The sequence below is a fragment of the Vombatus ursinus genome, unplaced genomic scaffold, assembly GCF_900497805.2.
Source record: "Vombatus ursinus unplaced genomic scaffold, bare-nosed wombat genome assembly UNPS02014941.1, whole genome shotgun sequence".
Lineage (NCBI taxonomy): Eukaryota > Metazoa > Chordata > Mammalia > Diprotodontia > Vombatidae > Vombatus > Vombatus ursinus.
Window position 1 is genome coordinate 3,804,074 of NW_020954719.1, and position 19,707 is coordinate 3,823,780.

Below are 19,707 nucleotides of genomic sequence, written 5' to 3' on the forward strand. Positions count from 1 at the left end.
AGAAAAAGCATCTGACAAAATACAACACCCATTCCTATTAAAAACATTAGAAGCATAGGAATAAATGGAGTCTTCCTTAAAATGATAGATAGCATCTATCTAAAACCATCAGCAAGCACTATATGTAACTGGGGTAAGCTAGAAGCATTTCCAATAAGATCAGGGGTGAAACAAGGATGTCCATTATCACCACTGTTATTCAATATTGTACTAGACATGTTAGCTTTACCTATAGAAGAGATGATAAAGAAATTTAAGGAATTGGAATAGACAATGAAGAAACAAAACTATCACTCTCAAAAATGATATGATGGTATACTTAGAGAATCCTAGAGAATCAACTAAAAAACTACTTGAAATAATTAAAAACTTTAGCAAAGTTACAGTATATAAAATAAACCCAAATGAATCATTGGCATTTCTATATATTACTAACAACACCCAGTAGCAAGAGATAAAAAGAAAAATTCCATTTAAAGTAACTATGGAGGGGCAGCTAGGTGGCACAGTGGACAGAGCACCGGCCATGAAATCTGGAGGAACTGAGTTCAAATCCATCCTCAGACCAAACACTTGACACTTACTTGCTGTGTGACCCTGGGCAAGTCACTTAAGCCCAATTGCCTTAAAAAATAAATAAATAAAAATAAAAATAAAATAACTGTAGACAATATAAATTATTTGGAAGTCAACCTGCCAAGGCTAACCCAGGAACTATATGAACACATTTACAAAATACTCTTCCCACAAATAAAGTTAGATAAATAACTGTGAAAATATTAGATGCTAATGGGTAGACCAAGTTAACATAATAAAAATGACAATTCTACTTAAATTAATTTACTTATTCAGTGCCACACCAATTAAAGAACCAAAATTTACTTTATAGAGTTAGAAAAAATAATAATAAAAATCATCTGGAAGAACAAAAGGTCAAGAATATGAAGGGAATTAATGAGAAGAAATGCAAAGGAAGGTTGCCTAGTCATATCAGATGTAAAACTGTATTACAAAGCAGCAATCATCAAAATTACTTGGTATTGACTAAGAAATAGTGATGGATCAGTGGAATAGGTTAGGTACACAAGACATAGTAGTCAAGGACTATAGTAATCTATTGTTTGATAAACCCAAAGACTCCTGCTTCTAGGATAAGAACTCACTATTTGACAAAAATTGCTAGGAAGATGGGAAAACAGTATGATAAAAACTGGACATAGATTAACAACTTATTCTGTATACCAAGATAACATCAAAATAGGTATATGATTTATTCATAAAGGGTGAAACTATAAGCAAATTAAGAGAGCAAGGAATAGTTTACCTGTTAGATTTATGGACAAGGGAAGAATTTATGACCAAACGAGATAGAGAACATTTTGTAATGCAAAATGGATAATTTTGACTACATTAAACTAAAAAGTTTTTGCACAAACAAAGCCAATGCAATCAAGATTAAAAGGTAAGTAGCAATCTGGGAAATAATCTTTACAACAAGTATCTCTGATAAAGGCTTCATTTCTAAAATATAAAGAGAACTTAGTCAAATTTATAAGAATACAAGTCATTCTTCAATTGATAAATGGTCAAAGGATATGAACAGGCAGTTTTCAGATAAAGAAATTAAAGTTATCTATAATTACATGAAAAAATTGTTTAAATGACTATTGAATAGAGAAATATAAAGTTATACAGTTCTGAAATACCACTTCACAATTATCAGATTGGCGGGGAGAAGAACATAGTTCAGCTTGGGCGCACAGGCAAACTAGGCATCAGCAAATCTAAGCAGCCCTTACAGGACTGAATCATGAGCAGCTGTGGCAGTTTCCAGACTTCTCAACCCACAAATGCCAAAGAGAACTTAGAAAGTCAGTAAGAAAAGTCTGTGGCTATGGTGAGAGATCTTGATCCCAGTCCCTGCACAGCTCTGGGGTGGCGGCAGCTTCCTGAACTTTTGTTTCGGCTCACAGACTGAGAGGGAATCAAGTGACTGATCGGGGGGGATTGCAGAGATCTCTTTGCTGGTACTGAGGCAGGATTCTCTTGCTTTGCCCAAGCTTGGATCTGGGTCACAGTTGTAGGTGGTGGTCCAGGAGCGAGGAGGAGCACCAGGGTGGTAGAACTGGTAGTAGTGGTAGAGAAGGAATCCTCCTCACAGTTCCAAAGTGGTCACTCATAGACCACAGCACAGGCCAGGAAAGGAGTAAACACCTCGCCCTTAATCATAGCACCTTGGAAGAACTAAAAATTTACAGGTCCCTAGCAGTATCTCTGAAAACAGCTGCAAAAAACCCCCGAAGCTAAGGACAGTACATTCTCCACACTGAAAGCAGACCCCTACCTTAACAAAGAGTTTATAACTCAAGTAATTGGCTGGGATCATGAGCAAATTGTGCAAAAAAAGTCAGACCATAGAATCTTTCTTTGGTGACAAAGAAAAGCAACACATACAACCAGAAGAAGACAACAAAGTCAAAGCTCCTACATCCAAAGCCTCTAAGAAAAATAGGAATTGGTCCCAGGCCATGGAAGAGTTCAAAAAAGCATTTTGAAAAGTTAGAGAAGGAGAGGAAAAACTGGGAAGAGAAATCAGAGTGATGCAAGAAAATCATGAAAAACAAGTCAACAGCTTGCTAAAGAAGACCCAAAAATGTACTGAAGAAAATAGCGCCTTAAAAAATAGCCTACCCCAAGTGGCAAAATAGGTCCAAAAAGTCAATGAGGAGAAGAATGCCTTAAAAAGCAGAATTGGCCAAATGGAATAAGAAGCCCAAAAGCTCACTGAAGAAAATACGTCCTTAAAAATTAGAATGGAGTAATTGGAAGCTAGTGACTTTATGAGAAATCAAGACATTGGAAAACAAAACTAAAAGAATGACAAAATAGAAGACAATGTGAAATATCTCACTGGAAAAACAACTGACCTGGAAAATAGATCCAGAAGAGAGAATTTTAAAATTATCAGACTATCTGAAAGCCATGATCAACAAAAGGGTCTAGACATCATCTTTCAAGACATTATAAAGGAAAACTGCCCTGATATTTTAGTACCAGAGGGTAAACTAGAAATGCAAAAAATCTACTGATCATCTCCTGAAAGAGATCCCCAAAGGAAAACTCCTAGGAATATTGTAGCCAAATTCCAGAGTTCCCAGGTCAAGGAGAAAATATTGCAAGCAGCCAGAAAGAAACAATTCAAGTATTGTGGAAACACAATCAGAATAACACAAGATTTAGCAGCTTCTACATTAAGGGATTGGAGGGCTTGGAATATAATATTCAAGAGGTCAAAGGAGATAGGATTACAGCCAACAATCACCTACCCAGCAAAACTGAGTATAATCCTTCAGGGGGAAAAAATGGATATTCAGTGAAATAGAGAACTTTCAAGCATTCTTGCTGAAATGACCAGAGCTGAATAGAAAATTTGACTTTCAAATACAAGACTCAAAAGAAACATGAAGAGGTAAACAGGAAAGAAAAATTATAAGGGACTTATTAAGGTTGAACTGTTTACAGTCCTTGCATGGAAAGATGATATTTGTAACCCATGAGACCTTTGTCAGTATTAGGGTAGTTGGAGGGAAAAAAAATTATATGTATAGGTAGATAGATTGATTGATAGATAGAGGGCACAGGGTGAGTCGAAGATGAAGGGATGATATCTGGACAATAAAATATATCTGGAGGTATCTGGAGAATAAGATTAAGGGATTATACTGGGAGAAGGAGAAAGGGAGAGGTAGAATGGAGTAAATTATCTCACATGAAACAGACAAGAAAAGGCTTTTACAGTGGAGTGGAAATGGGGGAAGGTGAGAGGGAATAAGTGAATCTTATTCTCATCAGATTTGGCTTAAGGAGGGAATAACATACCCACTCAATTGGGTATGGAAATCTCTCTTACCCTACGGCAGGGGGTGAGGAGAGTGCAGGGTTACGACAGAGGGGAGGGCAGATTGGGGCACAGGGTAATCAGAAGCAAACATTTCTAAGGAGGGACAGAGTCAAAAGAGATAATAGAAAAAATGGGGGGGTAGGATAGGTTTAAGGGAAATATACATAGTTTTTCAAAACATGACCATTATGGAAGGGTTTTGCATGACTACACATGTGTAACTAGTATTGAGTTGCTTGCCTTCTCAATGAGGGTGGGTGGGAAGGGAGAAAGGGAGAAAGTTTGGAACCCAAAGTTTTAAAAACAAATGTTAAAAAAATTGTTTTCACATGCAACTGGGAAATAAGATATACAGGCAATGGGGTACAGAAATCTATCCTGCCCTACAGGAAAATTGAAGGGAGGGAAGATTAGGGGAAGGGGTATTCAGAATGCAAGCCATCTTGGGGTATGGGGAGGGACAAGATGGGGAGAAAATTTGGAACTCAAAATCTTGTGGAAGTGAATGTTGAACACTAAAAATAAATAAATTAATAAAAGAAAAAAAAGAAAAACTGTTCTGGCTTCTAAGTTATGCTTTTATTGATCACAAGGAATTTTTAGTTACTTAAAAACAAGGAAAACTACAGTAAAGAAATTCTTCCATCAATATCTGACAAGTATAAAAGGGAAGAATCAGTCAGCATTTGGGGGGAGAGAGGTTCTGGGGATGTTCTGAAATAGTCTATGTAATTTGGTTTGCAGCTTTATGAAATTATTCCCAGCTTTACTAGTAAAATAATTTGTGATAAATATCATTTGGAATGCTTTTGGTAATATATACAAATAATTCTTATTATTAGCCCTTTAAGAAAAATTGACATTTTATAGTCTCCCTCAAACCTACAAGAGATAAATTAGAGAACAGATTACCTAAAAAACAACTTCATAGTAGATTTCCTTTTAAATAAAAGCATATTAAAACTGTAAGACACCCCAAAATTGCACCACTTTACCTACAGATAAAAATGACACTAATGAGACTAAGAAAGGGAAAGTGATCTGCCCAAACTCATAGAGCTGATCAGAATAAAGTATCATGATTTTGATCCAAGACAACAGTGTCAGAATCCTTTCATGGTTCTTACTTTAAGGTAGTGAGCACAAAATACGGGCTCAATAAATGTATTTTGACTAGAAAAATGAATGATTTTCACTGTCAGTAACATTTTTTCTTCAGTTTAACTTTGGCTATGTTCAAATGATGCAAAGAAAATGATGGAAGGAAAAATGATCAGTTGATTTAGTTGCCTTAAGGGCATCTTAAAAACCAATCTTTATGTAATATTTGGTTTCAGTCTATTGTCAACACAATGGTGGTCAGCTAAAATGAAACATATTTTTCACACACATGTCAACTGACTCAGCTTAGACCCATTTTCTCTTCTCCTGATCTCAGATTAAAGAAAGACCAAATTATATAAAATCCTTGATGTACAAAGAATGATAGCTAGCTCATGACCATTCTATAAACAGGAAGCAAGCTTAAATGACAGCTTCAAAATCTATCTGAAGTACAAAAAATTTTCGCCTTCATCTTCCAAAATATTCTACTATTCTCATTTTAAAACATGTTTTAAATAACTTCTGAATCATTTATTACAGAAATTTGTGGAACATTCCCTTCCCTAATCTGTCTTAGAAGACCTTATCTTATTTACCTCACCAACTTTCCTCCCAAGTCCACAAAGCCAAGTTGTTGTTTTTTTCCAAGTCTGAATTCTAAAACAATGCTTTATAACTCAAATGCTTTATCTATTTGTAACAATGCTTTGTGACTAAAAATGATTGTTTTGTCACCTTAGTGACACTTGACAACAAAAGTACACAATGTATACTGGTTATAGGCCAATAGAATCACACAAGACAATACAGAATCAGAATGTATTTAAGAAAGGCATGTGTAGGCATAACAGTTACGACAAATTTACATGTGGTTTCATAGCTATAATTAGTTTATGTAGCTTATTCAGTAGAATACCTTAATAATAGGTACAAACTTTTAGTTCCTGACTTAGAGATTTACTCCACCAAATCTGAAACCAAATAATACACTACTTGGGAATCTAATTTTTTTTAAAGCCTTCTGAACTATAAAACAAAATGCTATGACTCAAAAGCATTTTTACCTAACATGATATTGCTAATCTGCCCACATTCTTGTTATGGGTTTTCAGTGTGTATAAATTCTCATGTACTCACATAAGGTATTGTAAGCTTTCTTATTCTACTTTTCACACATAAAAATATATTGTATACTGATTTCGTATTAGTCAAGAAAATGGTTGATTTGCTGACTAATTTTAAATAATCTTTCTCTGCTGTCACAGGAAAAAAAAAAAGATTAACCATTCCAAATGCAAATATCACAGCTGATAGTGCAGCAGGACTGAAAAAAGTGTAATGAAGAAAAGAAAGAAAATCAAGTGGACTCTCCACATGATGAAGCAGTGCTGCAAAATGGGAATGAAAATTAACCCCAGCAAGAGCTCTGAGAAATATGATTAAATGAGTGGCTTTTCCTATGTCTTTCTGTTTGTATTTACCTGTGTTCTGTTTATCCCTGGGAAATGCTTCATGCTGCAACATGCTGAGGGTCTTAAAGCATAACATATACCAAAAGGTTGATTCAGTAATGATAAAATTGAATTCTTGACAACATCTAAGTCCCACACTCTTTTTTGGAGTATGCTGGTGCCTAAGGTCATGGCACCCACATATGCCATGTATGATAATGTGGAAATGATCCTAGCCTAGAAGTCAGGAAGATTTGGGTCTTACAGCAAGTTACTTAACCTCTGAAAGTCACTTTACTAATTTATAAATGGGGGAAAGGCTACTTACTTTACAGGATTATACTGAAGGAGGTACCTAAGGCATTAAATAAAGACAAGCTATTACTACTATTAGTATTATTGCAGGTGCTAAAGGATTACAGAATCATAGAATGTAGAATGAGACCTTAAGAAATGCGATAAATATAATTTTTTTTAAAAAGTCTAAACTTCAAAAATTAAGGAGAAACAGTCTAGTGTAAAGAATATTCTCATTCAAATTAAATCCAAATTTTATAAATAAGAAAATGTAGCATTTATTTTTAATGTTCTCACTCTCTAATAGAATTCATATAATAAAAGTATACATTATCAACATGTTTCACCTAAACTACAGGCCATTAAAATATATTTGATTAATAGAATTTTCTAATTTGACTAATAAAACCTGGTTAGAATATATACAATTATTATGAGAACTATAATTCTAATAGCAGTAATTTCTTCCTAATAACCTTATGTGTGTTGAGATAAAATCTAAGCTATCTCTAAAATGCAACAGATTTTAATAGAAAATCACTGTTAGCATGGATAATCATGGTATATGAATAGGATGGCCAACTGTTGTCCAGGGGTTTCCTGGCCAAGAGAAAGGAGGGTGGAAAAATTGAACCATCAAATCAAAAAGCCATCTGTCTTTCAGGCTTCTTTCTGCCAATGTCTTAAGAAAAATGTTTGAACTTTCCTGTTGGCTTTGTATGCAAATAACTCCAGATGCAAAGGAACCACATCTAAGTTATTTGGTTCAACATCTGTTGGTCCAATTCCCATTACCCTTTCTGATGTCTCTGCTTTCTGTGCCAATCTGACAGACAGTTTAGTTTGCCCTCTTTGTATGTGGTTTTGATGAATATAACTTAGATCAAAGTTTCTATCTAGACCATTTGTTTTTCCCTTTGTTAGCCAACGTATTGTATTATGGTCTATAATATATACTATTACGATGAACTAAGAAACATACCGGAAAAGAACATTCAAAGCTCTTCCTTCCACCTTGAATTTCAGGCAGTAAAAAATAATAAATAGACATTTGGCTCAAAAATTGTACTATATACATAGTGCAATCTAGAAACTGCATTACCTGTAAAAATATTTCTATGCACTGCTCTCAAAGATTGCTAGAAATAGTTCATTGATATAAATGTTCCCCTCTATTTAATGTAGATTTTATGAAATGAAACTGTCATAATCTTGCTGAGGAAAGGGGTTCCTTGAGAAATACCAAGGTCTTATGACTTCAGGTATTTGAAAATGTGACAGACACTGCTGGCACATGACATTGCTAAATTCTTTTAACCCCAAGAAAGTGAATGTTGAGAAGGGCAAGTAAGATACTAAATTCCCCAGAATTCAAAATATAATCATAGATTTTTAGAAATGAATAAACATGATTAGACATTCCAAGATGAACAGGTAAACAGCAGAAATAAAATTTCTGAATGATATATAAATGACGAAGATCTATTAACGACTAGATTTCAAACAGTCAAGAAATTCCCCAATTAAATTGTGGTTTTCATTTTTTGGTATTTTTTTTTAATTCATTTCTTCAGTTAAAAAAAAAAGTATGATAGCCAGTCAACACTAAAGTTGCCTTGATATTACAAAATTTGCAAAATCTGGAATATTTTTCCTTTGACTATGTTTACAACTGTGAGGAAGGAGGAAAGGGAGAGAGAAATGGACATTACTAGTATTACTTCTAGAGACACAATATTCTGAACTAAAGCTTAGCCTGACTTTTTTTCCGAATGATGCACACTAAGAATGAATGAATATATGAGGAGGAAAAAGGGTTGTGTTCTTTCCATGGTAACGTAGTTTTATTTTTAAATTTAATTTCTATAGTGTCTGAAATGGGCATGATGCAAGAGGGGGAAACAGCTTTGAACTGCTCTTAGGGGAATTTATTTACAAGTCAGCTCTAAATCAGTCATTTAGCATGTTTTGTTAAAAGAGGGTTTAAGTCAGTCTCCCTCTAATTTGTGATTTGGAGAGAAATATTTATCAACTCTAAAATAATTGAAGGGATCAAAATAGTTGCTGGGAATCGTCTTTTTATCAACACCATCAGCAATAAACATTTAGCATCTATTGTGCATAAAGAACAGGGCTGGGCAACTAGGGAAGGGGGAAACAAGTATTTGTTAAATGACTACTGTGTGCTAGTACTATACCAAGTGCTTTAAAAATACTATCACCTTTTTTGGAAAATTTTAAAATGCATAAAATATTATTGCTCCTATACTCAAGATGCCTCCAAAATATATGGGGAGAGAAGATGCATGCTTTTAAAATACCAACTATAATAAATTAATATTAATGATATAACATGTGGAACAGAATAATGAAAAGCTGGCCTTGGAGTCAGAAAAAACTTGAGTTTGAATCCTACCTAAGACAGTAAGTATTACTCTAGACAAGCTGCTTAACCTTATTTTTTTTAATTTATTTTAAACTTAAATAGAAAATGAGACAGAGGAGGACTTCTAAGAGTCAAAATGGCAGAGTAAACAGTAGATTGCTGTCTCTCTCCCATTCTCATCCCCAAACAACCATTTTTAAAAATTTTTGCTTTTTCTGTTTTCTTTCTCATGTTTTTTTTCCCTTTTGCTCTGATTTTTCTTTCACAACATGACTAATGTGCAAATATATTTAATATGATTGTACATGTATAGCCTATATCAGATTGCATGCCATCTTGGGGAGGGGAACAGAGAAGGGGGGGTAGAAAAATTTAAGACTCAAAATCTTATAAAAATGAATGCTGAAAACTAAAAATAAATAAATATTTTTTAAAATGGACAACAACCAACCAATTCCATCACATTCATTATTTATCATAACACATATAAAAAAAGAAAAAGAGAAAAAAACATTGCCACATACATAGCAGAACACGAGAGAATTCAATATAAAATAATAAATTTCCATTTCAAGAAAGCCTATATAGTAAATACTACACATTGTTTTCAAAGCTGCCCCAATTTTTTTTGCTTCATTGTAGGTTTTCTTTTGTTCTCTGCTAAGCATTTTTTATTTATTTTTTCCTCTTTCTCCCCTAACCCCATCCTAAAGAAGGCTACAACTAAGTGTGGATATATATACATATATACATAGATATCTATAAACAAACACATAAATACATGGATATTCATACACATGTACGCAAGATCATATTATATTTATTTCTACTTGTCATCTGTTTCTCTAAAGGTGGATAGCATTTTCCTTCATATGTCCAAGCCCTTTCATGCTTTTCTAAATCAATCAGCTTATCATTTCCTACAGCACAGCAATATTCCAACAAAATCAAATCCTATCTGTGAGATTATCTATGATAGTGCTTCCCAATTTTCTAAATTCCTTCTATTTTTGGCTGAACAGGGTGTAGTTACACAACAAAATTTTAATTTAAGGTAATCAAAATTATCCATTTTGCATTTCATGATGTTCTCTATCTCTTGTTTGATGATAAATTCTTCCATTCTCCACTGATCTGACAAACTATTCCTTGCTCTCTAAATTTGCTTATGGTATCTATCACTCTTTATGCATAAATTGCATACCTATTTTGACCTGATCTTGGTATATGGTATAAGATGTTGATCTATGCCTAGTTTCTGCCATACTATTTTCCAGTTTTCCCAGCAGTTTTGGTCAAATAGTCAGTTCCTACCCCAGAGGTTAGTGTTTCAAATAGTAGATTACTATAGTCATTGACTACTGTATTGTGTACCTAACTATTCCACTGAACTACCACTCTATTTCTTTTTTGTTGTTTTTTTTTTTTTTTTTTTTTGCTTAGGCAGTTGGAGTTAAGTGATTTGCCCAGGTCACACAGCTAGTAAGTGTTATGTGTCTGAGGCTGGATTTGAACTCAGGTCCTCCTGATTCCAGGGCCGGTGCTCTATCTACTGTGCCACCTAGCTGCCCCTCCTACCCTATTTCTTAGCCAGTACCAAATAATTTTGATGATTTTTGCTTTATAATACAGTTTTATATCTGGTATGGTTAGGTCACTTTCCTTTACATTTCTTTTCACTAATTCTCATAATATTTTTGACCTTTTGGTTCTTCCAGATGAAAATTATTATTACTTTTTCTAGCTATATAAAATGATTTTTGGTAGTTTGATTGCTATGGCACTGAATCAGTTAATTAATTTGCGGAGAAATGTCACTTTTTATTATATTAGCTTGTCCTACCCATGAGCAACTGATATTTTTCCAATTATTTAGATCTGACTTTACTGGTGTCAAAAGTGTTTTGTATTGTGTGGAAGTAAATGTTGAAAACAAAAAAAATAAATAAAATAGGGACACAATGATACTTCTTTCCCAGGGTTATTGTAAAGACCAAATGAAATAGTATTTGTAAAGCACTTTGCACAGTGCCTGGCACGTAGTACAGGTATTTCTTGTTTTATTGTGCTTTGAAGATATTGCATTTTTTATAAATTGAAGGTTTTTGGCAACTTTGCATTAAGCAAGTGTATCGGTGCCATGTTTCCAACAACATGTGCTCATATCATGTCTCTGTGTCACATTTTGGTCATTCTCGCAATATTTCAAGCTTTCTCATTATTATTATATCTGATATGGTGATCTGTGATCAGTGATCTTTGCTGTTACTATTGTAATGGTTTTATAGTGCTACGAACCACATCCATATAAGACTACAAACTTAATAAATGTTGTGTGTATTCTGACTGCTCCAAAAAAAAAAGGAATTAAAAAATGAATACCATAACTTTTTATTAAAAAAACCAATAAGTATTCTGGACATTTATAAGTTGAATTGTGTGTGTGTTGAAATATCACATAAAAATCTAAATGTTGAACTCTTTAAAAGAAAAGTGTTTTGTAATTGTGTTCATACAGTTCCTGGGTTTGTTTTGGCAGATAGACTCCCAAATATTTTATATTGTCTACAGTTACTTTAAATGGAATTTCTCTTTCTATCTCTTGCTAGTAGGCTTTGTCAGTAATATAAAAAAATGCAGATGAATTATGTGGGTTAATTTTATATCCTGTGACTTTGCTGAAGTTGTTAATTATCTGAATTTATTTTTTTAATTGATTCTCCAGGATTCTCTAAGTATAACATCATATCATCTGCAAAGAATGATTGCTTTGTTTCCTTACTGCCTATTCTAATTCCTTCAATTTATTTCTCTTCTCTTATTGCTAAAGCTAACATTTCTACAATACTGAATAACAGTGGTGATAACAGACTTCCTTGTTTACCCCTGATTCTGTTGGGAATGCTTCTAACTTATCCTCATTACATATAATGCTTGCTGATGGTTTTAGATAGATGCTACTTATCATTTTAAGGAAGATTCCATTGATTCCTATACTGTCAGGTGTTTTTAATAGGAAGGAGTGCTGTATTTTGTCAAAAGCTTTTTCTGAATCTAGTAAGAGAATAATATAATTTCTGTTAATTTTGTTACTGATATGGTCAATTATGCTGACAGTTTTCATAACATTCAACCAGCCTTAGATTCCTAGTAAAAATCCCACCTGATCATTGTGTATTATCCTCATGATAAACTGCCATAATCTCTTTGCTAATATCTTATTTAAAATTAGGGAAATTGGGCTATAATTTTCTTTCTCTATTTTGGCTTTTCCCTGTTTATGGAATCAGCACCATATTTGTATCACAAAAATAATTTGGTAGGACTCCTTTACCTGTATTGGAATTAAGTGTTCTTCAAAATGTTTGGTAGAATTCACTTGTAAATCCATTTGACCCTGGAGATTTTTTCTTAGGGAGTTCATTGATGGCTTGTTCAATTTCTTTTTCTAGAACGGGGTAATTTAAGTATTTTATTTTTCTCTTCTGTTAATCTGGGCAATGTATATTTTTGTAAATATTCATTCATTTCACTTAAATTGTCAGATTTATTGGAATACAATTGGGCAAAATAGCTCCTAATTATTGTTTTAATTTCCTCTTCACTGGTGGTAAATTTACCCTTTTCATTTTTCATACTAGTACTTTGGTTTTCTTCTATTTTTAAATCAAATTAACCAAAGGTTTATCTATTTTATTAGGTTTTTTTTTTTCACAAAACCAGCTCTTAGTTTTATTTAGTAGTTCAATTTTTTTTTAATTATAATTTTATTATAATATTTTAATCTATCTTTTCATTGCATTATGATCTAAAAAGAATGCAGTTACCATCTGTGCATTTGGCTGTGAGGTTTTTATGTCCTAATACATGGTCAGTTTTTGTGTAGGTGCCATGTACTGCTGAGAAAAAGGCACATTCCTTTCTATTCCTATCCAATTTTCTCCAGAGATATATCATATCTAACTTTTCCAGAATTTTTCTTACCTCCTTAACTTCTTTCTTATTTATTTTTTGGTTAGATTTATCTAGTTCTCAGAGAGGAAAGTTGAGGTCCCCCACTAGTATAGTTTTATTGTCTATTTCCTCCTGTACTTCATTCAACTTCTCCTTTAAAAATGTGTTTATTTCTATTTGGTGCATATATGTTTAGTATAGATATTACTTCATTGTCTATAATAACTTTCAGCAAGATATTGTTTCCTCCCTTACCTCTTTTATTTTTTTTTTGTTTTTGTTTTAAAAGACAAGAAAACTCTCACATTCTTCCTATAAGAATGAGGGCTTTTCTTTTCAACAATGGGAAGGAAAGATTGTTATGGTGGGGGGGGATAGTCTTTGGTTGGCTGGGATTTTTTAATACATCTTCCTGAGCTTTAGACCTGCAAGAAAATCGTTGAATATGAGAAGAATATTTTCCTAAATTATTGTCCTGGGTGGGAATAGGCAGAAGAACAGATAACATAACAGGGAAAAGCTATTTTATTTTCTCTTTCATTTGTATTAAAAAGATCAGTTTTATATTCCCAGGATTTCCATCTTGTCTAGGTTTTAGTGTAGAGGTAATTAGACCATTATGCTAATCAGAGTGTTCACATCATTCTTATCAAAACATCTTCCAGACTCTTGAGTGAGAAACAGACTTCTCCAGCAGACAAATCCTTTTTGTCAAATACTGAAAACTTTGGCTATATATAAACCTATTGTACCTTACTTTTCATGGTGACCTTTTTATTTTCCTTCTATTTTTAGAATTCTTTGCTAAAACCCAGCAAAAAGAAGGCCTGCTATAAAACTAAACTGATTTTTGAGACTAGTGAACTACAATTGCTGGAAGACCTGGAGGTAGATGTTTTAATTTCAACCTTATATTTGCTCAATTTTAAAGACTTACATATACATAGGCATACATACACATATCATACATATGTATACATATATATGGAGAGAGACAGAGACAGAGAGACAGAGATAGAGAGACAGAAATAGGTAAAAGTGAAGTTAGGACTTTATATCTTAAGCTCCATGAGGAAGGATCAATGACTTGTCCATTCTGGTCTATTTCTTTGGTGTCCAGTACAATGCTACGGATGGTATAGGTTAAGGAAAAAAAAAACAAAAAACAAGTTACTCCAAGAGGTAGAGAATTCTCCCTCACTGGAGATCTTCAAGCAAAGGATGGGTTACAGCTTGTTAAATGTTTTGTAGAGGGGACTCTCACTCAGGTCTGGATTTGACTATATGATCGATGAAGTCCCATCCAACTAGGAGAATCTGTGATACTGAGAATAAAAAACACTAAAGAAGAAGAAGAAAGAAAGGAATCTAAGGCAACGCTGATAGGCATATCACCTAGAATGTGGAAATTAATGTTCCTGTTCTCCTCTGTAGTGGACAGATCACAGCTGAAGGATAATGCCTAGTTCCAGGCACCATTTTTTATCCAGCATGTATGATAACAAGCTTGAGTCTAGCAGAAGGTCTAGAAAAAGGTGAACATGATGATAAGTGGACTAGAGATTATGCCACATGTAGGATGTTAAAGATAGCCAACTTACAATTAGATTACTGTGACTATATAGATTATAATTAGAATATCATGGAAATGATATTCACTAATCTCTTTCACTCCAATGGTTCAATCATACAGGGGACTATTTGTTCTATCTACCTTGAAGTGTTATTTTGAGAAATGAGATTTTTAGAATATAAAGTGTTACATAAATCTGAAGTTATCATTATTAATAGCATGCTCACTAATGTCACTAAGGCCCTATGCCAATGTCCCATTGCTGAAGAGAGGTGAACCAAAATCTTTGCCCAAGATCAAACACCTAACATTGAATAAAAGATGAATAATAGAATACTAAACATATTTCTCATCCAGCTAGTAGCCTACTTAAGTTAAAGGAGGGTCATCACCAGAATATTGGCTACTAGATGATAATCTGTTTTTGTCCATTATGAAATTTATGAAACTGTCTATTAAAGCACAGAGGGATTCTGATTTATCTTAGTAGAGGGAGTACATACATTATTGAAATCATAGATCATGGGGTGTGGAACCAAGATGGTAGAATAAAGTGGTCATTCTTTGACAACTTCTTCCAACACATCCCTCTAAACAACTTTAAAAAGTTTATCACACTGAATTATGAGCAGGATAACCAACAAAAAGCCACAGTGAATCATTTTTCCAACCCAGGAAAGTTTAGGAGGACACCAAGACAGGCCTGCTGATACTGGAGTAGAGGCTGGCTGGAAATGTGGCACAGTGGAAGTGGTACCAGGTGTGGGCCTTGAAGGCTGCAATAGCAGCAACAGTGGCAATAGTGGCAGAAGCAGCAATGGCAGCAGGGACAATAAGGGGACTGAAAAGTTAGAAAGAGATTCCAGGGGGGCTCCTGTGTTACCACTAGGGACAGGGTCAGGTCATAGTTCCAAGGCAGAGAAGAGTGGTTGTAAATCAAAAGAGAGCAAAGGCATTACCTCAGGAAGGATCTGAGGATATACCAGGAGGGCAGTGATCAGATCACGCCCTGTCAGATCTATGGAGAGGAAAAGAGCTCATTGACCAAACAAGAGATATATTTGCAGTAGGTAGAATGGATAATTTTGACTCCATAAAATTTTTTTTAAAATGCATAAGCAAAACTATTACAGTCAAAATTAGGAGAAAAGCAGAAAACTGGGGGGAGGGGAGAACTGAAGCATGTTTCTCTGATAAAAATCTCATTTTTTCAAATATATAAAGAACTAAGACAAACTTATAAAAATAGGAGCCACTCTGAAATTGATAAATGTTCAAAGGATATAAACAGGCAGATTTCAGAGGAAGAACTCAAAATTCAAATCTTTAATCATTGTGGCATAGTAAACAATTCTAGAGATTTAAAATTAGGAAGAATTTGGCTCAAATCCCACCTCTGATACTTGTTATTTCTGTGATTGCCATCAAGTTACTTAACCTCTTTCATTATTCTCCACATCATAAAAAAAAGGCAATAACAACATTATCTACCTTAACTGGTTGTTGTCAGCATTAAATGAGAAAGCATATGTAAAATGCTTTACACATCTTAAAATCATCTCAAATGTAAGCTTCTACTTTCTTCTTTCTCTTCCTTACATCTCAATCAGTCATCAAATCCAAGTGATTCTTTCTTCAAAATTTTCTCTTAACATTCCCATTCGTTTTTATTTTCAAAGTTGCATGGCTAATTTTTGACACTCATGACTTCGTACCAAGATTACTTAAATAGTCTTCCTCCAGTCTTTCTTCTTCAATCAATCCTGTATACTGGCATCCAATTAATCTGCCTAACGTACAGCTTCACATTTCATTCCCTAATTTAAAAACCTTTAATGGCTCCCTCTTGTCTACCAAATAATATAGAAACTAGTAAGTCTGGCATTCAAAACGCTATATAAAACAGCTTCAATGGTTTTCCAGCTTTCTTGCTCAATTCCTCTCCTTTTGTAAACCTTTTCTGTTGTGTTGTTATTGAGTCGTTCAGTCTATTTGACTCTCTGTGACCCCATTTGGGGTTGTCTTGGCAGAGATACTAGAGTGGTTTGCCATTTCCTTCTCCTATTAATTTTACAGATAAGAAACTGAAGCAAACAAGGTTAAGTAACTTGCCCAGGATCATAGTACTCCTGAATCCAGGGCCAGTGTTCTATATACTCTGCTACCCAGCTGCCCACTCTACATTATAAGCAAATTAAACACAACATGATCTTTCCAAACTCTGCAGACCTTTGTTTTTGCTATTACCTCTTGCTAGATTGTTCTCCTTCTCTGACATCTGCCTATCAAATTGTATCATAATTCAGTGTCCACTTGAAAAGCCACTTCCTTCAGGAAACCCCTAATTGACTGATCTCTCGAGTTGCAAGGGATCTCTCCTTCCACACTGGTCACATTATTCTTGTGGTATTAACCAGATGATGTCTTCTATTATACTTAGCTGCACGTTATCGTCTTGTTCTGAGGGTACCAATCATATCTGATACATCCCCATATCAATCACAGTACCTTGAACACAAGTATTCAATAAATATTTGTTGAATGAATGGGCCTTAACATTTATAAGATGTTTTAAGTTTTTTACCTATGAAAAGTTATCTGGCATATTTACTTTCTAAAACTCAAGCCAGTTATACAATGTGAATAGAACTCAATTCATTTAATGTTCTTTTTACCATTTTTATAATCAAATATGCAAGGAACATTGCACATCTGTTACACAAGAAATAAGCTAAAGAACAGATTCAGCATCCTCTTTTCCAACCCAGAGAAGGATAAGTGCCTCAATAAGATGCAGAAAAAATTAAATTAACAATAATAATAATAATAATAATAATATATGCTGAAATGTAAGACAGTTGCCAATTATTAAAAAAAAGTACCTGTTGGAAATGCTGCCCATGGAATAGCTGGAGAAGTAGTGTGGGTTTCACCACTTCCACCCTCAAAGGTCTCTGCTGCCTAAAATAGAAAACTAGGATTATTGTGGAAGTTTTTTTTTGTTTTTTTTTCTAACTACATCATTTTCTTTATATTTTTATTAATTTATTTTGATTTATCAATAATCACTTCCATATGCTTTTGAGTTTAAAATTTTTCTCCCCCTTCCTGTACACTACCCGCCCCAAGTTGGCACACAATCTGATACAGGCTATACATTCACATTCCTATTACACATATTTTCACATTAGTGATGTTGTAAGTAAAAATTAAAACCAATAGGAGGAACCATCAGAAAGAGGAAACAAAACTCAACAGAAGAGAAAAAAAATAGCAATACAACTTCCATAGTTCTTTCTTTGGATGTGGATAACATTTTCTATCACGAGGCCTCTGGAGATGTCTTAGATCCCTGTATTGCTGGGAAGAGTTAAGTTTATCACTATTAGTCATCACACAACATGGGTGTTAACTATGTACAACGTTCTCTTGGTTCTGCTCACTTCACTCAGCATCAGACCATACAAGTCTTTCCAGGTTTTTCTGAAGTCAGCCTGTTCATCATTTCTTATAGCACAATAGTATTCCATCACATTCATATACCACAACTTGCTCAGCCATTCCCCAATTGATGGGCATCCTCTCAATTTCCAATTTTTTGCCACCATAAAAAGAGCTGCTATGAATATTTTTGTACATGTGGGTCCTTTTCCCATTTGCACGATCTCTTTGGGATATAGCCCTAGAAGTGCTATTGCTGGATCAACCAGGGTATGCACATTTTGATAGCTCTTTGGGCACGGCTGCAAATCGCTCTCCAAAATGATTGGATCAATTCACAAATCCACCAACAATGCATTAGTGTTCCAATTTTCCCACATCTTCTCCAACAATTACCATTTTCCTGTTTTGTCATGTTGGCCAATCTGATAGGTATGATGGGGTACCTCAGAGTTGTTTTGATTTGCATTTTTCTAATCAATAGTGATTTAGAGCATTGTTTCTTATGAATATAGATGGCTTTAATTTCTTCATCTGAGAACTATCTATTCATATTCTTTGACCATTTATCAATTGGGGAATGCATTGTATTCTTATAAATTTGACTTAATTCTCCATATATTTTAGAAATGAGGCCCTTATCAGAGATATTGGTTGTAAAAATTCTTTCCCAATTTTCTACCTTCCTTCTAATCTTACTTGCATTGGCTTTGTTTGTGCAAAAATTTTTCAATTTAATGCAATGAAAATTATCCATTCTGCTTTTTGAAATGTTCTCTATCTTCTATTTGGTCGTGAATTTTTCTATTCTCCATAAATCTGATAGGTAAACTATTCCTTGCTATCCCAGTTTGCTTATAGTATCAGCCGTTATATCGAAATCATGAACCCATTTTAACTTTATTTTGGTATATGGTGTGAGATTTTGGTCTATGCCCGGTTTCTGCCATACTCTTTTCCAATTTTCCCAGTTTTTTTTTTTCAAAGAGTGGGTTCTTATACCAGAAGTTGGGGTCTTTGGGTTTATCAAATAATAGATTACTATAGCCACTGACTACTGTGTCCTGCATATTTAATCTATTCCACTGATCCACCATTCTATTTCTTAGCCAGTACCAAGCAGTTTTGATGGTTGCTGCTTTATAATACAATTTAAGATCTGGAATGGCTAGGCCACCTTCCCCTGCATTTCTTTTCATTAGTTCCCTTGATATTCTGGACCTTTTGTTCTTCCAAATGAATCTTGTTATTATTTTTTCTAACTCTATAAAATAATTTTTGGTAGCTTGATTGGTATGGCATTGAATAAGTAGATTAGTTTTGGAAGAATTGTCATTTTTATTATATTAGCTCAGCCTGCCCATGAGCAAGTGATGTTTTTCCAGTTATTTAGATCTGATTTTATTTGTGTGAAAAGCGTTTTGTAATTGTCTTTATAGAGTTCCTCGGTTTGTTTCGGGAGGCAGAATCCTACATATTTTACAATGTCTACAGTAACTTTAAATGGAATTTCTCTATCTCTTGCTGTTGGGCTTTGTTGGTAATATATAGAAATGCTGATGATTTATGTGGGTTTATTTTATAGCCTGCAACTTTGCTA

The 19,707-nt window shown here is 34.0% G+C and overlaps 1 protein-coding gene across 3 annotated transcripts in view; it reads right to left on the reverse strand.

Moving 5' to 3' along the window:
- Nucleotides 1-19,707, reverse strand: part of CCDC91 (coiled-coil domain containing 91) — a 475,330-nt gene that overhangs the window by 351,085 nt on the left and 104,538 nt on the right. For all 3 annotated transcript variants that reach the window (XM_027844380.1, XM_027844381.1, XM_027844382.1), the window contains one exon: nt 17,549-17,627. In XM_027844380.1, the coding sequence (XP_027700181.1) occupies nt 17,549-17,627 (79 nt within the window). The remainder of the gene's footprint in view (nt 1-17,548; nt 17,628-19,707) is intronic.